This window comes from Nycticebus coucang, chromosome 10, assembly GCF_027406575.1.
Source record: "Nycticebus coucang isolate mNycCou1 chromosome 10, mNycCou1.pri, whole genome shotgun sequence".
NCBI classification, from domain to species: Eukaryota; Metazoa; Chordata; class Mammalia; order Primates; family Lorisidae; genus Nycticebus; species Nycticebus coucang.
Window position 1 is genome coordinate 100745444 of NC_069789.1, and position 21964 is coordinate 100767407.

The following is a 21964-nucleotide window of genomic DNA, read 5'->3' on the forward strand; positions in this document are numbered from 1 at the left end:
GAGCTGGGAGGATCATTTGAGACTAGGAGTTGAAGTTCAGCCTGGGCAGCATAGCAAGACCCTGTTTCAAAAAAAAAAAAAAAGGCAGTATAGCCTGAGAGTGCTGAATTTTTGATAGAGTATTTTCTTTCTTTTCTTGTCTTCTGTTGTTGAAGGCATGGTTTCTTGAGAAGAGAATGGGATCTTAAGGAAGAAATTCTGTCCGGAGTGAGATAGCATATCTCTAGGCATGGACCTTTTCCAAAAGAAAAAGCAGTGGCAAAAAGAAAAAAGAAAAAGCAGTGGCGTTCCAGGCACACCAGCTACACAGTGCTAAAACTGTCTCCACCTCTCATCCTTCAGGTTAACTAAGTAGCAATCTTGGCTGGAACCTAATCAGCAGATAAAACTAGGAATAGCTTTTTTTGGACAATATGGTTTATACATTAGATGACATGGTATTTAGTATTCACTTTATTTGATTTGATAATCTATTCATATAGGAGAATATCCTTTTACTTAGGTGATCCATTTTGAATTATTTATTTAGGGTTGAAGTGTCGTACTTACATTTGAGTGGATACAAAAACAAACATAATGTATGTTTACAAATAAGGAGAAAGCATATGTGGCAAAAATATTTTTTTTAAGTGGCTGAGCATATAATTGCTGTATAACTCATGATCCTATCACTGTCTGCCTGTCCTTTGAGTTCTTCAGACAACCTCTGTGGACATAGAGCAAAAGGGAATAGTGAGGCCCGAATTAGGGAATGAAAAAGGGTCAGCTAGATGTATCTGGTTAACTTTCATTTTTTTTTTTTTTTGCTTTCCTTTTTTGGGAAAGAGTTCAGTAGCTTTTTGTAGTAAGGCTTTTGGACTGCAGAAGATAGGAAAGAGACAGTTTGGAAGACTAGGTTGTACTGATCACCCAAGATGGCCTCGTTACCCAAGGCCTCTAAGGAATGACCGAGCCAGCTTGGTCGTGCTCGCTCGCTCGCTCTCTCTTTTTTTGAGACAGAGTCTCACTTCGTCAACATCGGTGGAGTGCTGTGGGGTCATAGCTCACAGCAACCTCAAATTCTTTGGCTTGAGACTCTGTTGTCTTAACCTCCTAGGTAACTGGGACTACAGGTGCCAGCCACAGTGCCTAGCTATTTTTAGAGACAGAGGTCTCACTCTTGCTCAGGCTGGTCTTGAACCAGCTCGGGCAACCCATCCACCTCAGCCCCACAGTGTGCTAGGATTACACGTGTGAGCCCCCACACCTGCCCTTGGTCTCCTTTTCATTCCTTCTAAGCTATGGGGAACTTCATAGAGTCCAGCCATCTCTTACTGAGGTTTATCTTGAGAGTGGTTTCAGAATTTAGAATGGTTCCATAAATCAGGATTCCATTCTTGTGTTTTTCTTGCCCTGATATAAGAGTGTTTTAGATTTTCTGTTGGTTTTCTCTCAATTTTGGGAACCTCAGACATACATAGATCTAGATCTTTTGAGGCCTGTAAATATAAGATGATCTAGAAGTTCAAGCGGTGTCTTACTGTGCCCTGTTTTATTCCCTTCTCTTCCATAGGTCCCCCTCTATTATCTGCAATGAACAAACCCAGACAACTGGAGTCTTAATGAAAATTATGTAGTAGGCAGGTAGTCAGAAGGCTGTCAGAAGGTGCCAGCGAATCCTTTCTTGATCATAAACTATTGTCTTACATTCTGTTCCACTGAGCTTTTTTTTTTTTTTTGAGACAGAGTCTCAAGCTGTCACCCTGGGTAGAGTACCATGGTATCACAGCTCACAGCAACCTCAAACTCTTGGGCTTAAGCGATTCTCTTGCCTCAGCCTCCCAAGTAGCTGGGACTACAGGCACCTGCCACAATGCCTGGTTATTTTTGTTGTTGCTGCAGTTGTCTTTGTTGTTTTAGCTAGTCCAGGCCTGGTTCAAACCTGCCAGCCTCTGTGTATGTGGCTGGAGCCCTACCCACTGAGCTACAGGCCTTGCCTTGCATTCTGTTCCAGAGAGATGCAGGGCTGAATGCACTCTGCGGGCCAGTTTGATTTCAGCACAGCCAATACCTGGGTTTGATGATTAATGGGGTTTAATGATTAATCCCGGTGCTCAGGTGGGGAGGGCATCTACTTGGAATGGGTGGGCCAGCCCTAGGCCTGAGTTTTAGTGATCCTAAGAGTAAAAGAGAAGAGATACAGAGACTACCCCCTGAGGTGAGTTTCCTTACTTGTTCTTGCCTCTGTATAAGCTGAATGATCCATACTGGGCCTCACTTGGCTCTTTCTGTTTATTTTATTTATTTATTTATTTTTTTGAGACAGAGTCTCACTTTGTCACCCTCGGTAGAGTGCTATGGTATCATAGCTCACTGCAAACTCAAACTCTTGGGCTTAAGTGATTCTCTTGCCTCAGCCTCCGAAGTAGCTGGGACCACAGGCACCTGCCACAGTGCCTGGCAATTTTTTGGTTGTAGTTATCCTTGTTGTTTGGCAGGCCCGGGCTGGATTCGAACCCTCCAGCTCTGGTAAATGTGGCTGGCGCCTTAGCCGCTTGAGCTATAGGCTGAGCTTCTATTGTTTTTTTATTATAAACTTTCATCAATGGGGGTCACTAGGTACCAGGGTAGACTTATAGCTGTTCGGTATCATAAAGTAAAATATTAGAGCCAGGCTGGTTCACACCTGTAGTCCTAGCACTCTGGGAGGCCAGGGTGGGTGGATTGCTTGGGCTCTTGAGTTCGAGACCAGCCTGAGCAAGAGTGAGATCCTGTCTCTACTAAAAGTAGAAAAACTGAGGCAAGAGCCTCACTTGAGCCCAGCAGTTGGAGGTTGCTGTGAGCTATGACACCATGGCATTCTATCCAAGGCGACAGCTTGAGACTCTGTCTCAAAAAAAAAAAAATGTTAAGAGCCAGAAGAGATCTTAGAAATTATTGTCCACCTTGTTTAGGTCTCTTGACTCTGTTTTGGGGACCTCAGACATAGGTTCCCATTGTTCCCATTCAGCCTCAGAGGGACAAGGGTGAGGGGTGATGTCAGAAGACAACTCCTTAGTCTCTCAAGAACACTTTAGTACTTGATCCCATTCCCTCCATTCTTCCACCCCGGTCATCTCAGCCAGAGCTCTTTTTGTGCTCAGGCCTTATTGACCTGAGCACAAAATGCTCAGGTTAAGTCCTGGCATTCAGACAGGTCTGATGACATTCTCGTCGGTTCCCCCAAAAGGCTCAAACTCAGGCACTATATATAATTTATTCTCTTGTTCCTCTTGTCATTGCCTTTGTCCTTAGTTTTCTAAGTTCTAAGGAATTGTTCCCCTGGGCTTTTTAATTTGCTGATTTATTCAAGCAGAGCTAGTTCAGAGTACCGGTCTATAGCAAGGGCTTATCAGGTTGTATGTCTCAGTTGTCACATATCTTTTGGTAATACTTTTAGTCAGTGGAGGTTTTTCCTAGTTCTTCTCTTGTTACAGGTGCACTGCCTAAAAGAGCTCAAACACAAACTGCATAATGAGCTATAAGTGGAATGGGGCAAGGAGAAAAAGAATGGGGTTTCTTTTTTTTTTTTTTAATCTATTTATTTTATTTAATTTTATTTTATTTTTTGCAGTTTTTGGCCGGGGCTGGGTTTGAACCCACCACCTCCAGCATATGGGGCCGGTGCCCTACTTCGTTGAGCCAGCACCACCCAAAGAATGGGGTTTCTATATTACTTCTAGCCTCAGACTTACCTTCAGCCTTTTCTGAGCATTTGTTTGTTTATTTGTAAAATGGAAGTCAGAGAAGGCTGGAGGTAACTCTTGTTTCTACATGTGCCCTGGCTCCTTAGCTGCTCTGCCAGTGCAGGCAGGGTGCTGGTCCTTGGAGGACTCAAAGAGGCTTTTGGCCCGGGGTGGTTTTCTTGGGTTCTAGGGCAGCTATAAGACGGAGTGCTTTTCCTGTGTGTCCTTATCTGACTAAAATTTGAAAATGCTTTAGCACTTAGATCTAGGACTCACATTTCCGGCTGGGATGGGAACTGTCCTGCCCTGCCCTGCCCTGCCCTGCCCTGCCCCTCTCTACCCTCCCCTGCTGCCTGCCTGGACCTCCTGTGTCCAGGTCAGACAGCAGGGGGCAGGAGAGCTTTCCAAAAGAAGGGGGGTGGCTGAGATTGAGACTGGGGGCCCCTGGTTGCTGCCTTGTACCATACTCTCCTGTAGCCGAGCTGTTCTGCTGTCAGGGCAGGTAGCAGGATGTTGCCTCCTGGGATATGTGTGCTCCTTCCAAGCAGATGTGACCCTCCATCACCCCCACGCCCAGCTCAGGCTCCTCTTCCAGCCTGTCTTCCTCCAGTTGTAATAAACAGTACCAAGTGAGTGTAACTGGGTGCTCAGCTGCTGCTTTCTTCATTTTTTAAAATTAATTTGCCACTTGTTAAAAGCCATTGAGATGGTTTTTTCCAGCCTTGGGCAAGTTGGAGCTTTGGAATCTGGAGTGAATGAGGTCATTTGGATCCTATTGCATTTTTGTGAAGCCAGCAGTAAGCCTGGCCAGTCACTCCCCCACCTCTACAGCTGTATCTGGGAATGAAGCCACCTCTTATACATAGGAAGTGATGGCTGTGCCTCCTCCTGTACCCAGTGTGTGTCTGGTGTTTTTCTCTACTGCCTCAGCCCTGATCAGAGGCAATTATTTGGCTCAAGGTGAGTAGTGGTTTTTAAGCCCTCCTCCCACACATCCCTGACCCTGTATTTTCCTTTCCTTCTGACCAGGTGAACTGTCTTGAACCCCACCCTCACCTGCCTGTGCTGGCAACCAGTGGCCTAGACCATGATGTGAAGATCTGGGCACCCACAGCTGAAGCTTCCACTGAGTTGACTGGGTTAAAGGATGTAAGTAGCTGACTGCAGAAGTTCTTCTTTTTCTACTTTTCCACATGTTGTTATGATTCCTTGTTATCATAGTTAGGAATAATTTGCTGCCCAGTTTCTTTAAAGGTACTGATTAGCCCTCCCCTCCCCCATTCCTGTCGTTGTTGTAGGACCAGTCCTACTCCAAGGGGCAGCTGTAAAGTACCACTAGTTGGGAATAGGATGGGGTAGGGAACATCTTCAAGAATTATTCTATTTTGGCTCGGCACCTGTAGCTCAAGCGGCTAAGGCACCAGCCATATATACACCAGAGCTGACGGATTCAAATCCAGCCCATGCCTGCCAAAACAACAATGACAGCTACAACCAAAAAAATGGCCAGGCACAGTTACAGGTGCCTGTAATCCCAGCTACTTGGGAGGCTGAGGCAAGAAAATCACTGAAGCACAGGTTCCTGTGAGCTGTGATGCCATGGCACTCTACCTAGGGTGACAGCTTGAGGCTCTGTCTCAAAAAAAATAAAACTATTCTGTTTTAAAGCCTCCCGTGGCTAGGTATGGTGACTCATGCCTGTAATCCCAAGAGTGAGACCCTATCTCTACTAAAAATAGAAAAACTAGCCAGGTGTCGTGGTGGGCACCTATAGTCCCAGCTATTTGGGAGGCTGAGGCAGGAGAACTACTTCAGCCCAGGAGCTTAAGGTTGCTTTGAGCTGTGATAATGCCAGAGCGCTCTACCCAGGGTGACAGAGTGAGACTCTGTCTTAAAAAAAAAAAGCCTCGGGCGGCACCTGTGGCTCAGGGGATAGGGCGCCGGCCCCATATACTGAGGGTGGCAGGTTTGAGCCCGGCCCTGGGCAAACTGCAACAACAAAAAAAAGCCTCACACTTTCTCAGCAGCTGAACCTGAGGTATCCTTCCTACTCTCATCTACTCCAGCTTCTGTCATGATAGGTCACCAGCCTTCTTGATCGAGTCTAGGGTTCCTATACATTGCTGCCCTCCACCCCCAACTCTTTTGGGTTTCAGGTGATTAAGAAGAACAAGCGGGAGCGGGACGAAGATAGCTTACACCACACCGACCTGTTTGATAGCCACATGCTCTGGTTTCTCATGCATCACCTGAGACAGAGACGCCATCACCGGGTAAGCTGGGGTTAGAGGTGAGCTCCCAAGGGCAGCAACCCTTTCAAGAGGGCTAAGAAGTTGGAGAGTAGTGAGTTTAAGGAGGAATCAGGTGGTCTCGGTTGGGTTTCCTACCCATTGTCCCCTGTCCCCATCAGAGCCCTCATACAGCCTTGGAAGAGCCCACCAGCAGAAGGGTGGTGTCTGCTCTTATTCTCCATTACCATACATGCACAGTGCTTTTCATAAAGGCAAAGGCAGGTGGGTAGGACAGAATTGAGAAGAAATAAGTCTCAGGTGACTCTTCTGTTTTTCCTTTCATGTCCAAAGAGGCCAGGACAGGAGGTGGCAAACTGGAATTTGACATGCTGCTGGTTTTTGTAAATAAAATTTTATTGAAGGCAGTCACACCCATTCTGTGTATTGTCTGTGGCTGCTTTCATGCTACAGTGAAGTTGAATAGTGACAAAGACCATATGGTCAACAAATCTAAAGTATTCAGTGTCTGGCCCTTTAAGAAAAGTGCTGCTGCTTTTTGGTTTAGAGCATCTGAATTCTAGCTAAGACTTAACAGGCTTGTCCTTGTTCCATCAAGGGGAGTTACTAACAAGCCTTTCCCATCCCACAGCGCTGGCGAGAACCTGGGGTTGGGGCCACAGATGCGGACTCTGATGAGTCTCCCAGCTCCTCAGACACATCGGACGAGGAGGAGGGCCCCGACCGTGTGCAGTGCATGCCGTCCTGAGGCCTCATACCTAGGTGGGCCGGGCTGGGGCTACCCACCCGATCCTGCCTGGGCAACCCTTTCCTGTCCCAGGCCCTTATGTTCAGCAGAAACGCACTTTGGACTTTTTGCTTTAGATAAAAGAAGGACATCCCAGGAGAAAGACAAACCAGAAGGGAATGAACCAACAGAGAGTACCTAGGAGTGGGAGTTGAGCCCTGCAATGGGGCTCATGGAGAGGCGCACAGGACTCAGCAGAAATGGCCTCTACTCAAAGCCTCTTTTTGGTGGGGAGAGGGGAGCCTATTTTGTTAACTGGTTTGGGATAGGGAATGGGGTTTCTTTTTCTTTAATCTCCCTTGTTTCACTTGGGCAGGGGGTTGGGGGGAACAACTGACTATTCAGTACCAAGGGGCCAGAGTGGGGGATAGAAGTGCCACTCTCTCTTTGGTTTACATTTTTGACCTTTTTTTTTCCCTTTGTTTTTTAAAAGTCTATGACAGTTTCATCACCCTTCCCTCCAGCAACCCTATCCCAGGATCCAGTTTTTCTGGGAAGTCCTTAGAGTCCTTGAACATCACTCTTCACTTTCCTTTCCACCTCATTTATTCTCTGTACTCACCACAGTGTTTTGCACTTGATTATGTATCCTTCACTCTCTTCTCGTCATCCCATCACCCCCTCAGTAGGTTAGGTGAGTGAGGTTGGGGAGAGGTGGGAGGAGGGGCTGAGGTGGAGGAAGAATAGGAAGGATGTTACCTCTTCTATTATTTAAGAAAAAAAGTTTGGTGGCAGCAATCTCCCTGTCCCTATCACTGTTAGAGGCCTAATTTTATATCTATAAATATATTAAAAAGCAAGTCAAACTTGGATGTATCAAGGTAAAATTGTCAAAGTTTAAATACCTATATATTCTCTGTGAATGCAATAAAGGGACTGAAAGGAAGAGCGAGCAAGAGTAATGATGTGGAGGTGACATCTGGGGCCAGCTCACCCTCTTTGTTTGCCCATTAAAGATTGGGGCTTATCCCTTAGGTTTTAGGAGACCAAGAAGGGAAGGATCCCCATCGTTCCCTTCCCTCCTTCCCTGCCTTGGTGTGGGTTTTGGGAAAAACAGGAAATTTCTCTCAACTCTTTTCCTCATATTTCCAACCTCTCCTTAAGTCTTATGGGGGTCCCCAGGATGGCTCTTCTAACTTGAGGCTAGCCTGTCTTTAAAACTTGACTGAAGTATGACTTTAAGAAGGGTGCCGCCACTGTAGATTCTTTCCTGATGCTCTTTGTGATGGAAGACACACAGAGGCTCGTACCTTTAACTTTAGCTGCTTTGATTCTTTAAGCCATTCAACTCCATGCCAGCTCCCTTCCTAGTGGAAGAGTGAAGGGGGAAAGACTTTCTGGGTTTGACTTTATACCTTGTCCACCTCTTGATATCTTGGTATTGAGGAATAAGTCAGTAATCTAAGGATTGATACTGGTGGCTGGAATTTGGACACTTGATCTATGGTCACTGAGTATGAAAGTCCCAGTTGAATTCTTGCTCTTAAATGCATTTGCTACTATTTTTTTTTTTTTTTGTCCCCAGTTCTCAAAAGATCCAATGAGTAATTCTGAATCCTGAGATAGTTTCTTTTAAACCAGGAAGGAGGAGAAAAGAGAGGATGGTATTCTCAGACACTCCTTCCTCCTGCCCCTTTCCTAGCAGCTCTCAGATGAGTTGTTAGCCGCTGCACGTCCTCCCTGACGTAGAGTGTGTGTGTGGTGAGTGAGTGTTCTGTGTTCCTATTGCTTGTGGGATGATGGGGCGGGTTGAAAACCATGCACTCTGGAATTTGTTGTATTTTCTCTCAGTAAAGCTTTTTTTTTTTTTTTTTCTCTCCTGACTGCTGTTCTGTGTGCTGTGTGGTCCATTTATGATGGACTGTTCTGGCTCTTCCCAGTCTAAGTACATGGCCCTGCCCTCTCACTCTAGACTAGGTAGTCATGTTTCCAGGGTTTGGGCTCTCAGTAGTACTTAGAAGATAGGGGCATATATTACTTTATGCCCCTACTTTATGGGGATATATTACTTTATTATATATATTACTAGAGTACTGCCCAGCCCCTATTCCATGCTACAAAGAGGGATATGAAAATATGCTCCCCCTCCTTTCCCAGTGATTTAAAGACTTCAAAATTCTGGTCACTCACAGAAATTTTAGAATCAGTCAGGTACAGTACAATCAATCACCTTTTATTCCAGGGTTAGAACAAGGCCGTGCACACTGCAGACAGAGGAGCACAGGATAGGGGTGATCTCACAGCAGTGTAAGAGGCGGGTGGGCAGGTTAGTCTTAGATTACTTTGCCTTACAGAGAAACTACTAGACTCTGCTGAAAATAACCCTGTCTCTCTTCTCCCATTCCCTCCATAAGGAACGCTCCTGTTCTCACTCTCACGTAACATACCCCGATGGAAGGACAGCTCATGCTCACATCCCCTCTCCCAATTAAGCAGGTATCTTTCTTTTAAAGGAGAAGCCAGACAGGGCTGGGGAGACTTGGGAAGGTCCTTTAAGGCAAAACCGTGGAGTCCTCGAGGTGTGTGTGTTAAGGCAGGTGTCCGCAGCAATGGCCAGAGGGGATGGACAGGCTAGACTGGGTTAGGAGTTGAGGGTACTCCCTAACCAGCCTGGCTTCTTCTTTCTTCCAACAGCCAGCCCTCCCTTCCCACTGAAGTTTTGTTCCTACATTCTAAAAGCTCCTAACTTCAGCTTTCTCTAGTCTCTGAGATTGCATGTGAGTTAAGTTTTTTAAAAAGCTTTCTTTTTTGTTTGGACTATGTAGCAATTTGACTCTGCCACTCCCTTCACTGTGGCATTCCCCTCCCACCCCCGCTCTGGCCTTAGACAATAAGTTAATGCTAGACACCACAAAAAAGGGCAGACGTGGCAGTGCGGGTTTTTAATATACATATATGTAGAATATATATGTACACACAGTTAGCACGGTCGGGGTGGTGAGAGGCATCTTGGACAGGCAGGAGGCTGGGGTCACTCACTGTACTCTAGTGGTTTGGCTAGGAGGCATCCACAAGCCCAAGGACCAGGGCTTGAGTGAGAAGGGTTACTAAGTCCCCTCCTGGATTGGATTGGGGTGGGGATCAGTGCAAAGGAAAACATTGCAGTTAACTTCACTTCTTTCTGGCTCAGGGTGTACTAGATCAAGGACAGAGGGAAAGACCCTGCAGGTGGGGTCAGGATTGGGGTTAAAACCTAAGGATCTCATCCCCGTTTCCCTAGGTTCAGAGTCAGTATATGCAACAGTCTGAGTAATAAAGGAATGGAAAAGGGTATCCCCCTCTCTCTGCCCTCATCCACCTCAGGCTCAGTGGTGCATGTTCCCAGCATAGTCTCTCCAGAGCACAAGTGGGTGGGGCATCTACTGCTGGCTGCTCCAAGGGGTTTGATCTTAGGGACCAGGAAGATCCCTCATACCCATCCTAGGCCCATGAGAGGGGAGCAGAAAGGAACCTGCTGGCATCTAAGCCCTTCAAGCTGAGGGTCAGTGAGAGACTGGACTCTTCAGTTAGTTCATTTGAGGGCACAACACTGAACTCTGGCTTTTCTTTGCTGCTTCCAGGTGGGGGTTGGGTGGCCTCTTCACCTTCCCTCCCTACTTTTTCTTTGATCCATCTACCTCCTCATTTCACCCCCACCTCAGCTCCTCAGTATAGGAAAATGTAGGTCCTTTCTACTTCCATACCTTAAAGATGCTGGAGAGTAGGAGGAATGTGCTGATTTCTATTTGCATAGAAGTAGCCCTCCTCCTGTCCTCCTAGAGTGGGGCACTAAGCCCCTCCAGCCCCTGACCCCCATACCCTCATAAGGAGGAACTAGATGAGCTAGACATATAGACATAACAGCCAGAGCGTGCGCACACGCACACACACGCGCACAGTAAGGGGGTTAGGACCAGGTTAGTAAATGGGTAGATGGGGGAGAGGCTTGCCCCCTCTTCTGAAGGATGGAGGGAAGGGAATGGTCTGATGAAGGTCCAACCTTCCTCCTCTTCCTCCACCTTGCTCAGGCCTTCTTCGGTGGGGGAGCCAATTTGATGATCTCTTCCTCAGAGGGCTGTCGGATAATATCTGGGAGCAAAAAGGGATGTGTCCAGGGATAGAAGTTGGGGGAGATGCCAGGTAGGCCCATTAAGCATCATCTTTCACTCTCCCCAAATTCAAGGATAACCAATTGGAATGGGCAGAGGTTCTGCTGTATTAAAGGCATGCCCTCTTACCTTTGTACTTCTTGGCACTGGGAATACGGGTTAGCTTGGTGTCTAGCTCATCCTCCTCAGAGATCTTCAGCACACGGGTTCTATAGTCAACCACCATAGTAAGCAGGTCCGGACGGCGTGAGATCTCAAAGATGTGCTCAATGTAGGAAAGGTTGTCTGGGGGAGGCAAGAGATGGAAGGTCAGAGATAGGCTGTGAAGGCTGTATTCCCTGGCTCTGCCAGACTTATATTCTAGAACTGAGGCTGAGGCACTCATACTGGTTATGGGAGGGGACAGCATTAGATGATGGGCAACCAAGCCAGGAAAAGAAAGCTAAGGCACACAAATGATGCAGACAGCTATTCCCAAAAGGGCAGATAGTTGGATCTGCGAAGTTTCTTGATTGTAGATTAAGAATAAAAAGATTTAGGGTAAATGCCAGGTCCCATATTGGAGGGAAGAGATAATAAAAAATTAACTTGCCTTCCAGATACCCCACACCCACCCTGTCCTTTTTTTTTTCTTTCTTTCTTTTTTTTGTAGAGATAGAGTCTCACTTTGTCACTTTCGGTTGAGTGCCATGGCATCACATAGCTCACAGCAACCTCCAACTCTTGGGCTTAGGCGATTCTCTTGCCTCAGCCTCCTGAGTAGCTGGGACAACAGGCACCCGCTGCGACACCCAGCTATTTTTTTGTTGCAGTTCGGCCGGGGCCAGGTTTGAACCTGCCACCCTCGGTATATGGGGCCACAGGCGCCACCCCCACCCTCTCTTTTTTCTACATTCTTTCCAACTAAGTATCAGGAAGAATTTGATGACAGTTTATGTAGGCCTGGAAGAGTGGACTCTCTGGTCAACCTAGGAGAGGTCCTCGGTCTCATCAGAAAGGGTATTCTGAATGAGAAAAGGCTCACACATCACCAGAAGAATGATTGCCAAGGCTTGGCCAGTTGCAGGAGTGTATAGGTGCCCTCAAACCTTCCCTAGCTCCTCCCACTGAGTGTTACAGTTGTCTTTAACTGTCACAAACCCCCTCCAGCCTCTCTGGTGTCCATGCTGTCCACACTGTGGTCAGAGTCATGCGTCTGAAGGGCCCTGACTGAGGCCCTTCACCTCACCCACCAAATGCCCTGTCACTTGCAGTCTGCTACAGCAGCCTTAATTACCTTCTCAGCCACCACTAAACACCATGTGTCCCAGGCAAGCCGACTAGGACTCTGCTTTTGCCAACACTCACCAAACACTCATTTCTGTACTACGTCTTCTGCTTGGCATGCCTTTTTTGAATTCTGCTTCCCACTTGCTTCCAGGGCCATCTTAAATATCAATTCTTCCCTAAAGCCCCCAGCTGCATGAAATTTCCTGCCCCTTGCCAGCAGTAGTCTCTAAAAGTGAATAAGAAGGCTAGGGTGCCAGCCACATACACCAGGGCTGGCAGGTTCGAATCCAGCCCAGGCCTGCCAAACAACAATGACAACTACAACTAAAAAATAACCCGGTGTTGTGGTGGGCGCCTGTAGTCCTAGCTACTTGGGAGGCTGAGGCAAGAGAATCGCTTAAGCCAGTGGTTCTCAACCTTCCTAATGCTGTGACCCTTTAATATAGTTCCTCATGTTGTAGTGACCCCCAACCATAAAATTCTTTTCCTTGCTACTTCATAAATGTAATTTTGCTACTATTATGAATTATAATGTAAATATTTGATATGCAGGATGTATTTAGACCCCTGTAAAAGGGTCCTTCGACCCCCGTAGGAGTCACAACCCACAGGTTGAGAACCACTGGCTTAAGCCCAAGAGTTTAAGGTTGCTGTGAGCTGTGATGTCACGGCACTCTACCTGGGGCGACAGCTTGAGACTCTCAAAAAAAAAAAAAAAAAGTGGATAAGAAAATGTTAGAACTTGTGGTTTGATCTAAATTTTACCATTTTGAATTTCTTTTTTATTACGTATATTATAATAGCATAGGAGTATCTGAATTTTTTTTTTTTTTTTTTTTTTTTAAGAGACAGAGTTTTACTTTGTCGCCCATGGTAGAGTGCTGTGGCATCACAGCTCACAGCAACCTCCAGCTCTTGGGCTTAGGTGATTCTCTTGCCTCAGCCTCCTGAGTAGCTGGGACTACAGGCACCCGCCACAACACACGGCTATTTTTTGTTGCAGTTTGGCCAGGGCCAGGTTCAAACCTGCCACCTTCAGTATAAGGGGTTGGCGCCCTACTCACTGAGCCACAGGTGCTGCCCAGAGTATCTGAATATTTTTTACTGATACTTGGGGGCATAATGAAAAGTATCTAAATGTCAAAACTGTAAAGCCTCCCATACTTTCTGACTCAGCCTTGTCAGAAGGGTGCACTTTGATCTCATTTCTATCTGCTGAATGAACTGAGCTTGAAAGGCTGATGGCAGGACCTCTGTGCTCCCCTCCCCTACCTTTGTCCAGCTTGTTGTGGCTCTCCAGGAAGCTAAACCAGGCACTGCCAGTAGTGATCTCCTCACTCTTTTCACTGGGAATGTCCTCCTTGCAAGCCGACTTGAGCTGCTCCAGATCTTCAAGGGTGATGTTGTTGGTCAGGTCCTGGAGAAGGGTCCCGTACTCAGCCATGACTGGGGTTGGGAGGCAACAAAGGGAGAGGAGTTGAACGAAAGGTACAGGGGTCTGCTTTACACAGTGGTGGCTCCCTACCCTATCTCCACTTTGTCATACCAGGCCAGGGCCTATAGCACATGGAGGCTGGGGGTGGCCATGGCTGAGGGAGAAAAGGAAGACCTAGGGAAGGTGATGGGGACAAACAGGAAGAAACTCAGAAGCTAGGAGCCAGGCTGGACCCTAGAGTGGCAAGTCATATCTCCTTCTCCCCACCATCTTTTCCTTCTTTTTCCCCCTCTAACAGTAACCCTGGCAACAGCTCCCCTGACTGAGGAGGCGGTTACCATAGCAACCTGCTCCCGACTTTCTCACCCGCTATCTCCCAAGTCCCCCCCAGCATCGCCCCACCCACCTGTAACCACTCCCCATGTCAGGAAAAAAACCCAATACTCAACACAACTAAGAAGAGGCTGTGGTAGTGAGAAGCTGAGAAGGAAGAATTAGAGGGGGTGGTAGGAACTCATGTTCTAGTTTCCATTCTTCCCCAAAAGTAAAGGGGTACCTCAACTCCCCACCAGCCCACTAATGACTCATTTTGGATGAATGCCTAGTTGCTTGGTCTGGTGGTTCCCTGGCCCCTCCATGCTTAGCCTTGTATTCAATCTTTAGGGCTCGAGGTGGGGGAAGCAGTAGGCCACTCCCACCTTTGTAGAGCCCATTTTCTCCCTTGATGGTTACCAGGCCCCCACTCAGCCCTCTCTCCTAGCCTTTGTGCTATGCCTGCAGCCCCCGCGCCCAAGAATACCAAGCGGCTGCCTCTGGCCCCTTGCCCAGTTCCCAGGCTGGCTGGGTGGCAGGGGGAGGGGAGTCTACATGCAGCTTTGGGAGAGTATGCTGAGGGACTGCTACCCCTTTTTGTATCAATATCCTGCTGGCACTGCTTTCAGCACAGCTTCCCACAGAGTACTGGGCAGGGCCAGGTCTCATCTTCACCCCATCCCTTCATCCTTAGGCTTACTTCCCACTAGGGTATGAACTGGCTAAGACAGAAGAAAAGAAGGTTAGACTTTAGAATGAACTTTCTGGATTTGACAAAATGTAAAACTTTACTGGTAAGCTAAAAAGGACTTATTTTCTATAAGGAGTATGTATTTCCTTCTAAACAGAAAAGCGAAGTGTTTTTTTTTAGAAAGTACATCATGTCATAAACACTTTATGACTAACCCAAGGGTTAGATGAGCTAGGAGCTCAGAGCTAGATGAACCTGTACCTGTTTGACCCTGCCTACAAATCGAGCCTGCCTACAAATCACCCAGCATTGGGCTGGGACTTCAGGTCAGAGGGGGCTGGTTGACACACTAGTCTTTCCCTTACTTCCGTCCGGTCTGTACTGCAGGGGAATGGAGGCAGAGGCATGCAAAATAAGAGGTGTGGACTTGTAAGTCCCCATTCCCTGCACTTCCCTTGTGGACCAGAATAAACAAGCCTCCCTTGGTGGCAGGCACCTTGACACAAACAATGAGCCAGACAGCAGGGCTAGCACGACCCCTACAAGAAACAGACGCTTGCAGGCATGCTCAGTTGCACAGCCAGGTGCCACCATACAGAAGGCCCAGCGGTGGCCCTGCCAGGCCGGGCCAGGAACAATGCTCTCTGACTGTCAGCACCAGGAACTGTCTCTGCCTTGAAATCTAGGTCATAGCAGCAGGCTCTGGAGCCCAACCACCCACCCCTCCACTGATAATCCAAGGACAGAAGTGGGGGATGTGGATGAGGGGGATGATGGGGAGGGGGTACAGAGATGGAGATAAAAATGGGGAGAGGTGAGGAGAGCTGGCAGGAAAAGGGCAGTATGAGAAGAAAACAAAATGACCCTGCCCGATGGAGGAGTCTCTGGGGCCTGAAAAAGAGGGCAGAATTTAGGGTTACACTCTCCTGCCTTCATGTGGAAGAAGAGTTTGTAAATATGAGAAGCCTGTGGGAGGAAAGTGGTGTGCGTGTGTGTCTTGGGAAGATTTAAGATTTAGGGCTCTGAATCTAAAACACATCTACAGAGGAGGTGGGCGGGAAGGGATTAATGTGTGTAACACACCCACCCACAAGTACTAGGGTGGGGAGGGCAGCTGGTAGGAAATTCTCGGTGGAAGATACAAGAGGCCCCTAAGAGAAGTTGGGGTGGGCATGTTAAAGTGGCAGAGGAGAGAGGTGTGTATGCCAGGATCCTGTGGATGCTGCTCTGTGGGTGTAGACATGGGTATCTATCTGTTGTCTGTATGTCCTGGTAATGGGGGGCAATGTGCCAGCACTGGCTACAAGTGTGTGTATGTAACTGTGTAAGCAGGTACATAATCATAGTTTCAGATCCAGAGGGGAGAGGAACCTGCAGAACGAAGGAAGAAAACTGGGGTTGGGACAGGGAAAGAGGCTGCAAATGAGGAATGGGGTTGAGGGGGCGCAACATCCAAAGCTAGAAGGCTGTAGCTCCAGTTCAGCTGTTACCGTAGCAACCTCAGTCTCCCCAGTTATTAGGATAATGATACCACTGGATGGGAGGGGTGTGGGGAATGGTGAGTAAGATGGGACAGAAAGGAATAAGGCCCCCTGAGGGAACAAAAAAGGGCAGCCTGCTGGCCTCCCTCCCTGGGGAGATCCATTTAGTCAGGCCTAGGTGGTATGGCAGCAGGGACAAGGGCATAGTTTGAGGGGGAATTTGCAAGTTGTGGGGAAGTGGAATCTCCTTACATTGTTCTTAAGTCTCAGTGATCAACTCTTTGTCACTGAGCTCGGGTGAGGCTCGGCAGAGCTCGGCTCTTTCATCCTCCATGTCACTTTCCTCACTAGAGATTCTGATTTCTTGAGAGCTTATGGAGAAGTGAAAAATCCTCCTGTTGTCTGGAGCAGTACAGAGGCTGCCTGGGAATCACCAGGCAGCCTGGGAGGAGGCCATTCTTGGGACAGGATACCAGGGCAGGAACCAGGAACTGGAGCCTCAGCTGCCAGGAAGCCAGTTCCCTTCCCTCCCAGCTTTCTGTGCTCACCACTTCCTCACACCTTCCTTCCTCCCTCTCCTTCCAAGCTGGCCCCAGGCAGCGCCCTGACAAAGGTCAAACAAACTGAGGCTGCTGAGCAACAGGGGCAGGGTAGGGGTTGGGAGGATGACATGACAGGTAAGTGCTCCACGGGCTCTGAGGGAGGAAGAGGTGGCTTGGAGTGCTTTGAGAAGCCTGGCAAATGGGATAACCACCTGTAGATGGGGTGGCAGGACCAAAAGAATTTTTGTGCATTTTGACTTTGATTCATGGTGGATTATCCCCTCTAAAATTTAAGAAGTGAGAAGGAAGCCAGAGGATTAGGCCAGAGGATTAGGAGTTGCTGCCCTTCCCTTTCACATCTGCAGCTCCCTAAGGCTGAGGGGAGAGGCCATTTCACAGTAGCAAGTACCTGTAGGGCCCTGGAGCAGAAAGGAAGGGGCTCCCAGACTCTTCTGAACTTGGGGGAAGTAATAAAGGAGGGACAAACAGGTGGCACAGGAAAGATTAAGTTTATAGCTATCATTTTAAATTATATCCAGGCCCCAAATTCAAGTAATCCTATAGTTTATTTCTTTTAATATCATACTCAGTTGGCTTCTTCCCTGTTTTTATCCTGCTTTGGGGGATTGGAGGGTGTCTTTATTTCTATAATGAGGAGGATGGTGAGGGTTTTAGGCTCCAAAGTCAGCCTGGGAACCTGAGGAGGCAAGATGCCTAGACCCTCAAATGTTCACTTTAGCCCAAGAAGCAAAGTGGGTTACCCCTGGGCATGAGGACATGGGCTAAACCTTTCTAGATGTGGCATCAGATACCCGGCATTAGGTCAGGCAAGACAGAGGATGGCTCATGACTCTCCAAGACCGAGGATGGCTGTGACTCTCCCTAGCCCAGCTCTGTCTCCAGTTATCTGGTTGTGGCACTTCCTGGTCCTATTTCTGTCTCTCTCCCATCTCTCTTCTTCATCCATTCCCTTTCTCCCTAGTCTCTCAGTCTCTCTCTTTTCCTCCTTTCCTTTCAACAGGTTTTCACTCCTTCCAGCTTCTCCTACTCACACATCCCACTTGGTGGTAGCCATGACTACTGAGGGCACCTAGGTTCTGTGATTCAGTTTCCCCATCTGAATCCTCGGAGCTACTATGAGAGAGTGGTGAGCGTTCCTCCTGCAAAAGATAAAGTTTTAGTGGGAGAGGCCTGGAGATCTAGTGGTGGGCTCCCCACTGGCTGGTTGAGACGCCCATCAACACATTGTGGCACTGTGTACTTCTGTGACCCCCTTCTTCATGCATAATACACGTACACATTATGGGCACAGGTGTCACAGGGGTGAGTGAGGGAATAGGCAGCCAAAGAAGCTGCAGCCTGAGGCATCACTGGCAATTTCTCCTACAAGTGTTTAACCACAAAGGAAAGAGCAATTAAAGCTAATCTCTTTGACAGCGCGCCCCCCCCCCAGACATGTAACTAAACAAACACGTTTGAGCACCCTCCCCTAACTCCCCATTCTGCCTTCATACTCCCTAATTTCTGAGCCTCTTTAATCCCTCCAGTACATTTCACACTCCTCTGACCTTCTCTGTCTCTCACTTCCTCTTTTTTCCTGGTTCCCTGACTGCCTCTGGCCCTCTGGCCCTTTCTCAACGTCTGTCTCCTTCTTACACACATTCCTCTCATTCTCTTTCTGATTTGGGCTCCATCCTTGGCTGACTCATGCTCATTCTTTTTCTCCCTCTTCCTTTCTTCCACCCCCTGCTCCATCCATGGGCCACTCATGCCCAGAAACTAGCCACTCCCACCACCCTAAGCTCTAACTGGTCCCAGCAAGAGAAGCCACGAGAAGCCCCTATCTTCTTTCACTCAGCTGAGAGCAGGCACCTGGTTCCTTAGCCCTCAAAATACCATCTCCTTTTCCTAGAGGAGTGAAATCACAATTTTCTCCCATCCTTTCCCACTGTTTTAAAGAGGGAAGCCTGGGGCTAGGAAAAGCTTTCCAGAAAATCAGGGTGGACATGGGGATGTTGGCCCTTTCTGTCCACTCAGCAGTTCTGTTAGACTGATGACTTGGAGCCACAGTTCAGTAGACTCCATGTGGGAGGTGGCTGGGGGTGTGCTGAGCTGTCTGATGCTTAGTGCGGGGACGTTTGTGATTTGGTGTGTGTGAGAGGATGTGTGTAAGCATCACATGGGTGTGTGCCACTGTGTGTGCTGGCGTGTCTCCTGTAGGTGTGTGTGTGTCCCTGTCAATTTTGACACGGATTCTATGACAGTCATAGATACACGTTACATACATCATTCATCTACACCCCCAGCTCTTTCTTCCCTTCGGATAAGCTGTGCCAGCCCTTCCTCTCCCCCAGGTGCGCTGGGCCGGGGGTGAGGGCACGTGGTGCCGGCGGGTGGCAGAACCGACACAGGGCTGGACCGAGAGGCCGCCTGGGAGGCGGGTCCGAAGCCACGGCGGGCAGGGCCGGCTGGGCGGGAAGCAGGCTGAACCCTAATCCCCAGGCCCGTCCGAAACCCGGGCCGCCGATCGGCTTGGAAGGGGCGGCCGAAACCACGCTACCTCCAGCACACGCCAGGCGCTGGGGACGCGGGGGCCGAGAGACGGAGCCCGGGGGCCTGACACCAAGAGGACCCGTCGGGGGTCCCCACGCTCCCCCATCTGGCCCCGGGCGTCCCGGATCCTATTCCCTCCAAGCCCAGACCCCAAATCTGCCCCTTTCCCGCGACATGTCGCCTCTCCACCCCTCTCACCGCCTCTGGAGCTGAGCGCTCAGGGCGCGGGCGTTCCCGGTTCCCGAGTAGCGTCCGGAGCCTCCTCCTCGGCTCCCGCCGCCGCCGCTTCTGCCGCCGCCGCCGCCGCCTCTTCCGCCCGCGGAGTCAGAGCCGGAGCCCAGCGCCGCCTCCACCCACCCGGCTGGCCGGTGATGTCAGAGCCGGGGAGGGGCGGGGAGTGGCAGAGGAGGGGGAGGGGAGGGGAGGTGACCAAGGGGCTGAGATTCTGGAAGACTGCGAGAATGGGGGACACGGTTGGGTGCAGGGCTGGAGTAGGGACGCTGCTGCTTCTCCCTAAACTGCGGAACAATTCTCATGTTTAATTCGTACTCAGATCACCCTCCTCCCTCCCCTTTTGGCCTTTGGATGACCACGGTGGCTGGGACCTCTGAGAAGCACATAGTTAAGTTCAGGTTTAGGGGTTTGGAAGGCCTTTGGTGACAGGGTTTTCTTAGCTGCTTGCCTTGGTATTTATGAGAACTTCTTGCCTTGCCTTAAGGGTTAGGGGTTCAGTGGTAAGTGACTGTTCCTTACCCATATTGGCGGTTGAAGGTAGGGTCAGGGTAAGCAGCAAGGTGGGGATCTCCTCTATTTGACCTGGGCCACGGATCTTCTCTCTGCAGAGTGTGCCAGCAGGTCCCTTTGTGTTTCTCTCACCTTTCTCAAATACACCGTCTCCTGCCTTCCCCCCATGATGTAATTTTATTTTCTGGGGAGAAAAAGAGTAGCAATGAGCTCAGCATGCAAATATAGACAACTAGCAAAGCCACACTTAGCTGTCTCCCAGCTCTGCCCCTCTGCCCAGGGCCAGTGTGGCAGTTCTCACTTCCCCTCCACCCTGGGACTTTCCTCCTCCAGATTCTTAGCTAGACTATAAGAGGAAAGGAAGAATTGGAGATAAATCTGTTCTCACCCCCATCTCCAGTCTAAGGGGTCTTGGCTTAGCTCTGGGCAGGGTCTGGTCCTGGGAAGGGGTCTGAGCCCTGGGTGGATCCTTCCTACCGACAACCCCAGCAGGCCTAGGTCTGGGGGGGTCCTTTCCGTGTTTGTACCTCTTCCTGGAACACACTGACTCACCTGAGTTCCAACCTGGCTGCTACCCTTCCTGAAGCTTCAAATGACCTCCTCCTTTCTTAGGCTACATTGCCCCTAGAAGAGGCTTAGGGCTCTTGCTGCTCTGAGTTTCATAGCCCTGCTCTTTGTCCCTCTCCCCCAGTGTGGCCTTCTCTGCCCCTCTGACAGAAACCCACCCCCATAACTTGCTTTTGTATGTATCATATTTGCTCTGTGTTGTAGGGACAAAACCTGTTTTGTTAACCCATCTTTGAGAGTCATTTCTAAGTGAAAGGCTTGAGTCTTCTGGAGGCAGTCAGGCACAGAAGACTTGGACTACATGCTAGCGCAACCCCTTCCTTGAGCAAGTTATGCTTCAAGCCTTAGTGTACTCACCAGCAAGGTGGGGGTGCCAATGCCTATTTTATAGGGTTCTTCTGAGATTCAGTAAGAGTAAGTTTCCAGGGATTAGAACAAATCGGTGCTTACAAAATAGGAGTGATTATTTAGTCAAGGGGCTTCCATTGACCTGTGCTAGACAGTAAGTGCCACAGTATTGTTATATTAACTTAGTGCCCACACTCCTTATTAAACATTTGTTAAATGGGTACGAGTTAGATAAATACACGGGTTCTGCTTTCTACACTCCTGCCACTTTCTCTAGAATGCTTCCTGAGGGCCAAGCGAGGTGGCTCACTGCTATAATCCTAGCACTCTGGGAGGCTGAAGCAGGTGGATTGCCTGAGATCAGGAGTTTGAGACCAGCCTGAGCAAGAGCGAGACCTTGTCTCTGGAAAAAAAAAAAAGTAGCCAGGAGTTGTGGAGGGCGCCTGTAGTCCCAGCTACTTGGAAGGCTGAGGCAAGAGGCTTGCTTGAGCCCAAGAGTTTGAGGTTGCTGTGAACTGTGACACCATGGCATTCAACCCCAGGGCAACTGAGTGAAGCTGTTTCAAAAAAAAAAGAGTGCTTCCTGAATTTGTCTGTGAAGAGTGAGAACTTCCTAATCTCAGACCTCATATTTTCTTTCTTTCTTTTTTTGAGACAGAGTCTTATTTTGTTGCCCTCAATAGAGTGCCAGTGGCATCACAGCTCACAGCAACCTCAAACTTCTGGGCTCAAGCGATTCTCTTGCCTCAGCCTTCCAAGTATCTGGGATCACAGGTGACTGCCACAATACCAGCTATTTTTTGGTTGTAGTTGTCGTTGTTTGGCAGGCCCGGGCTGGATTCGAACCTGCCAGCTCTGGCGTATGTGGCTGGCGCCCTAGCTGCTTAGCTATAGGAACTGAGCCTTTCTGTCTTTCTATCTTTTTTGTTTGTTTGTTTTATGAGACAGAGTTTCACTTTCTTGCCCTGGTAGAGTGCCATGGTATCATAGCTCACAGAAATCTCAAATTCTTGAGCTCAAGCAATCCTCCTGCCTCAGCCTCCCAAGTAGCTGGGATTACAGGTGCCTGCCACAGTGTGAGAGATGGAATCTCGCTCTTGCTCTGGAACTCCTGAGCAAGAGAAACTCCTGAGCTCAGGCAATCCTCAGCCTCCCAGAGTGCTGGGATTACAGGCTTGAGTCACCACACCCAGC

General features: G+C 48.8%; 2 protein-coding genes across 11 annotated transcripts in view; one reads left to right on the plus strand and one right to left on the minus strand.

The window, feature by feature from the left end:
* Positions 1-7621, plus strand: part of DCAF8 (DDB1 and CUL4 associated factor 8) — a 51508-nt gene extending 43887 nt beyond the window's left edge. For all 10 annotated transcript variants that reach the window (XM_053604510.1, XM_053604509.1, XM_053604511.1 and 7 more), the window contains 3 exons: positions 4734-4853; positions 5861-5977; positions 6585-7621. In XM_053604510.1, the coding sequence (XP_053460485.1) occupies positions 4734-4853; positions 5861-5977; positions 6585-6701 (354 nt within the window). In that variant the 3' untranslated portion in view covers positions 6702-7621. The remainder of the gene's footprint in view (positions 1-4733; positions 4854-5860; positions 5978-6584) is intronic.
* Positions 7622-8894: 1273 nt separating this feature from the next.
* Positions 8895-19498, minus strand: PEA15 (proliferation and apoptosis adaptor protein 15). The gene is made up of 4 exons (XM_053604522.1): positions 19310-19498; positions 13370-13543; positions 10958-11113; positions 8895-10808 (listed from the first exon to the last, which is right to left on the minus strand). The coding sequence occupies exons 2-4, from the start codon at positions 13539-13541 to the stop codon at positions 10744-10746; spliced, it is 393 nt and encodes a 130-aa protein (XP_053460497.1). The 5' UTR covers positions 13542-13543; positions 19310-19498; the 3' UTR covers positions 8895-10743.
* Positions 19499-21964: the final 2466 nt, after the last annotated feature.

What these genes read in the sequence shown, in the direction of transcription:
- PEA15 (XM_053604522.1), bottom strand. Translation starts at nt 13,541, where the DNA reads ATGGCTGAGTACGGGACCCTTCTCCAGGACCTGACCAACAACATCACC. An exon ending in CCACAACAAGCTGGACAAAG is followed by an intron (nt 11,114 to 13,369) that starts GTAGGGGAGGGG and finishes TGCCTCCCCCAG; the next exon opens with ACAACCTTTCCTACATTGAG. An exon ending in CAGTGCCAAGAAGTACAAAG is followed by an intron (nt 10,809 to 10,957) that starts GTAAGAGGGCAT and finishes TTTTGCTCCCAG; the next exon opens with ATATTATCCGACAGCCCTCT.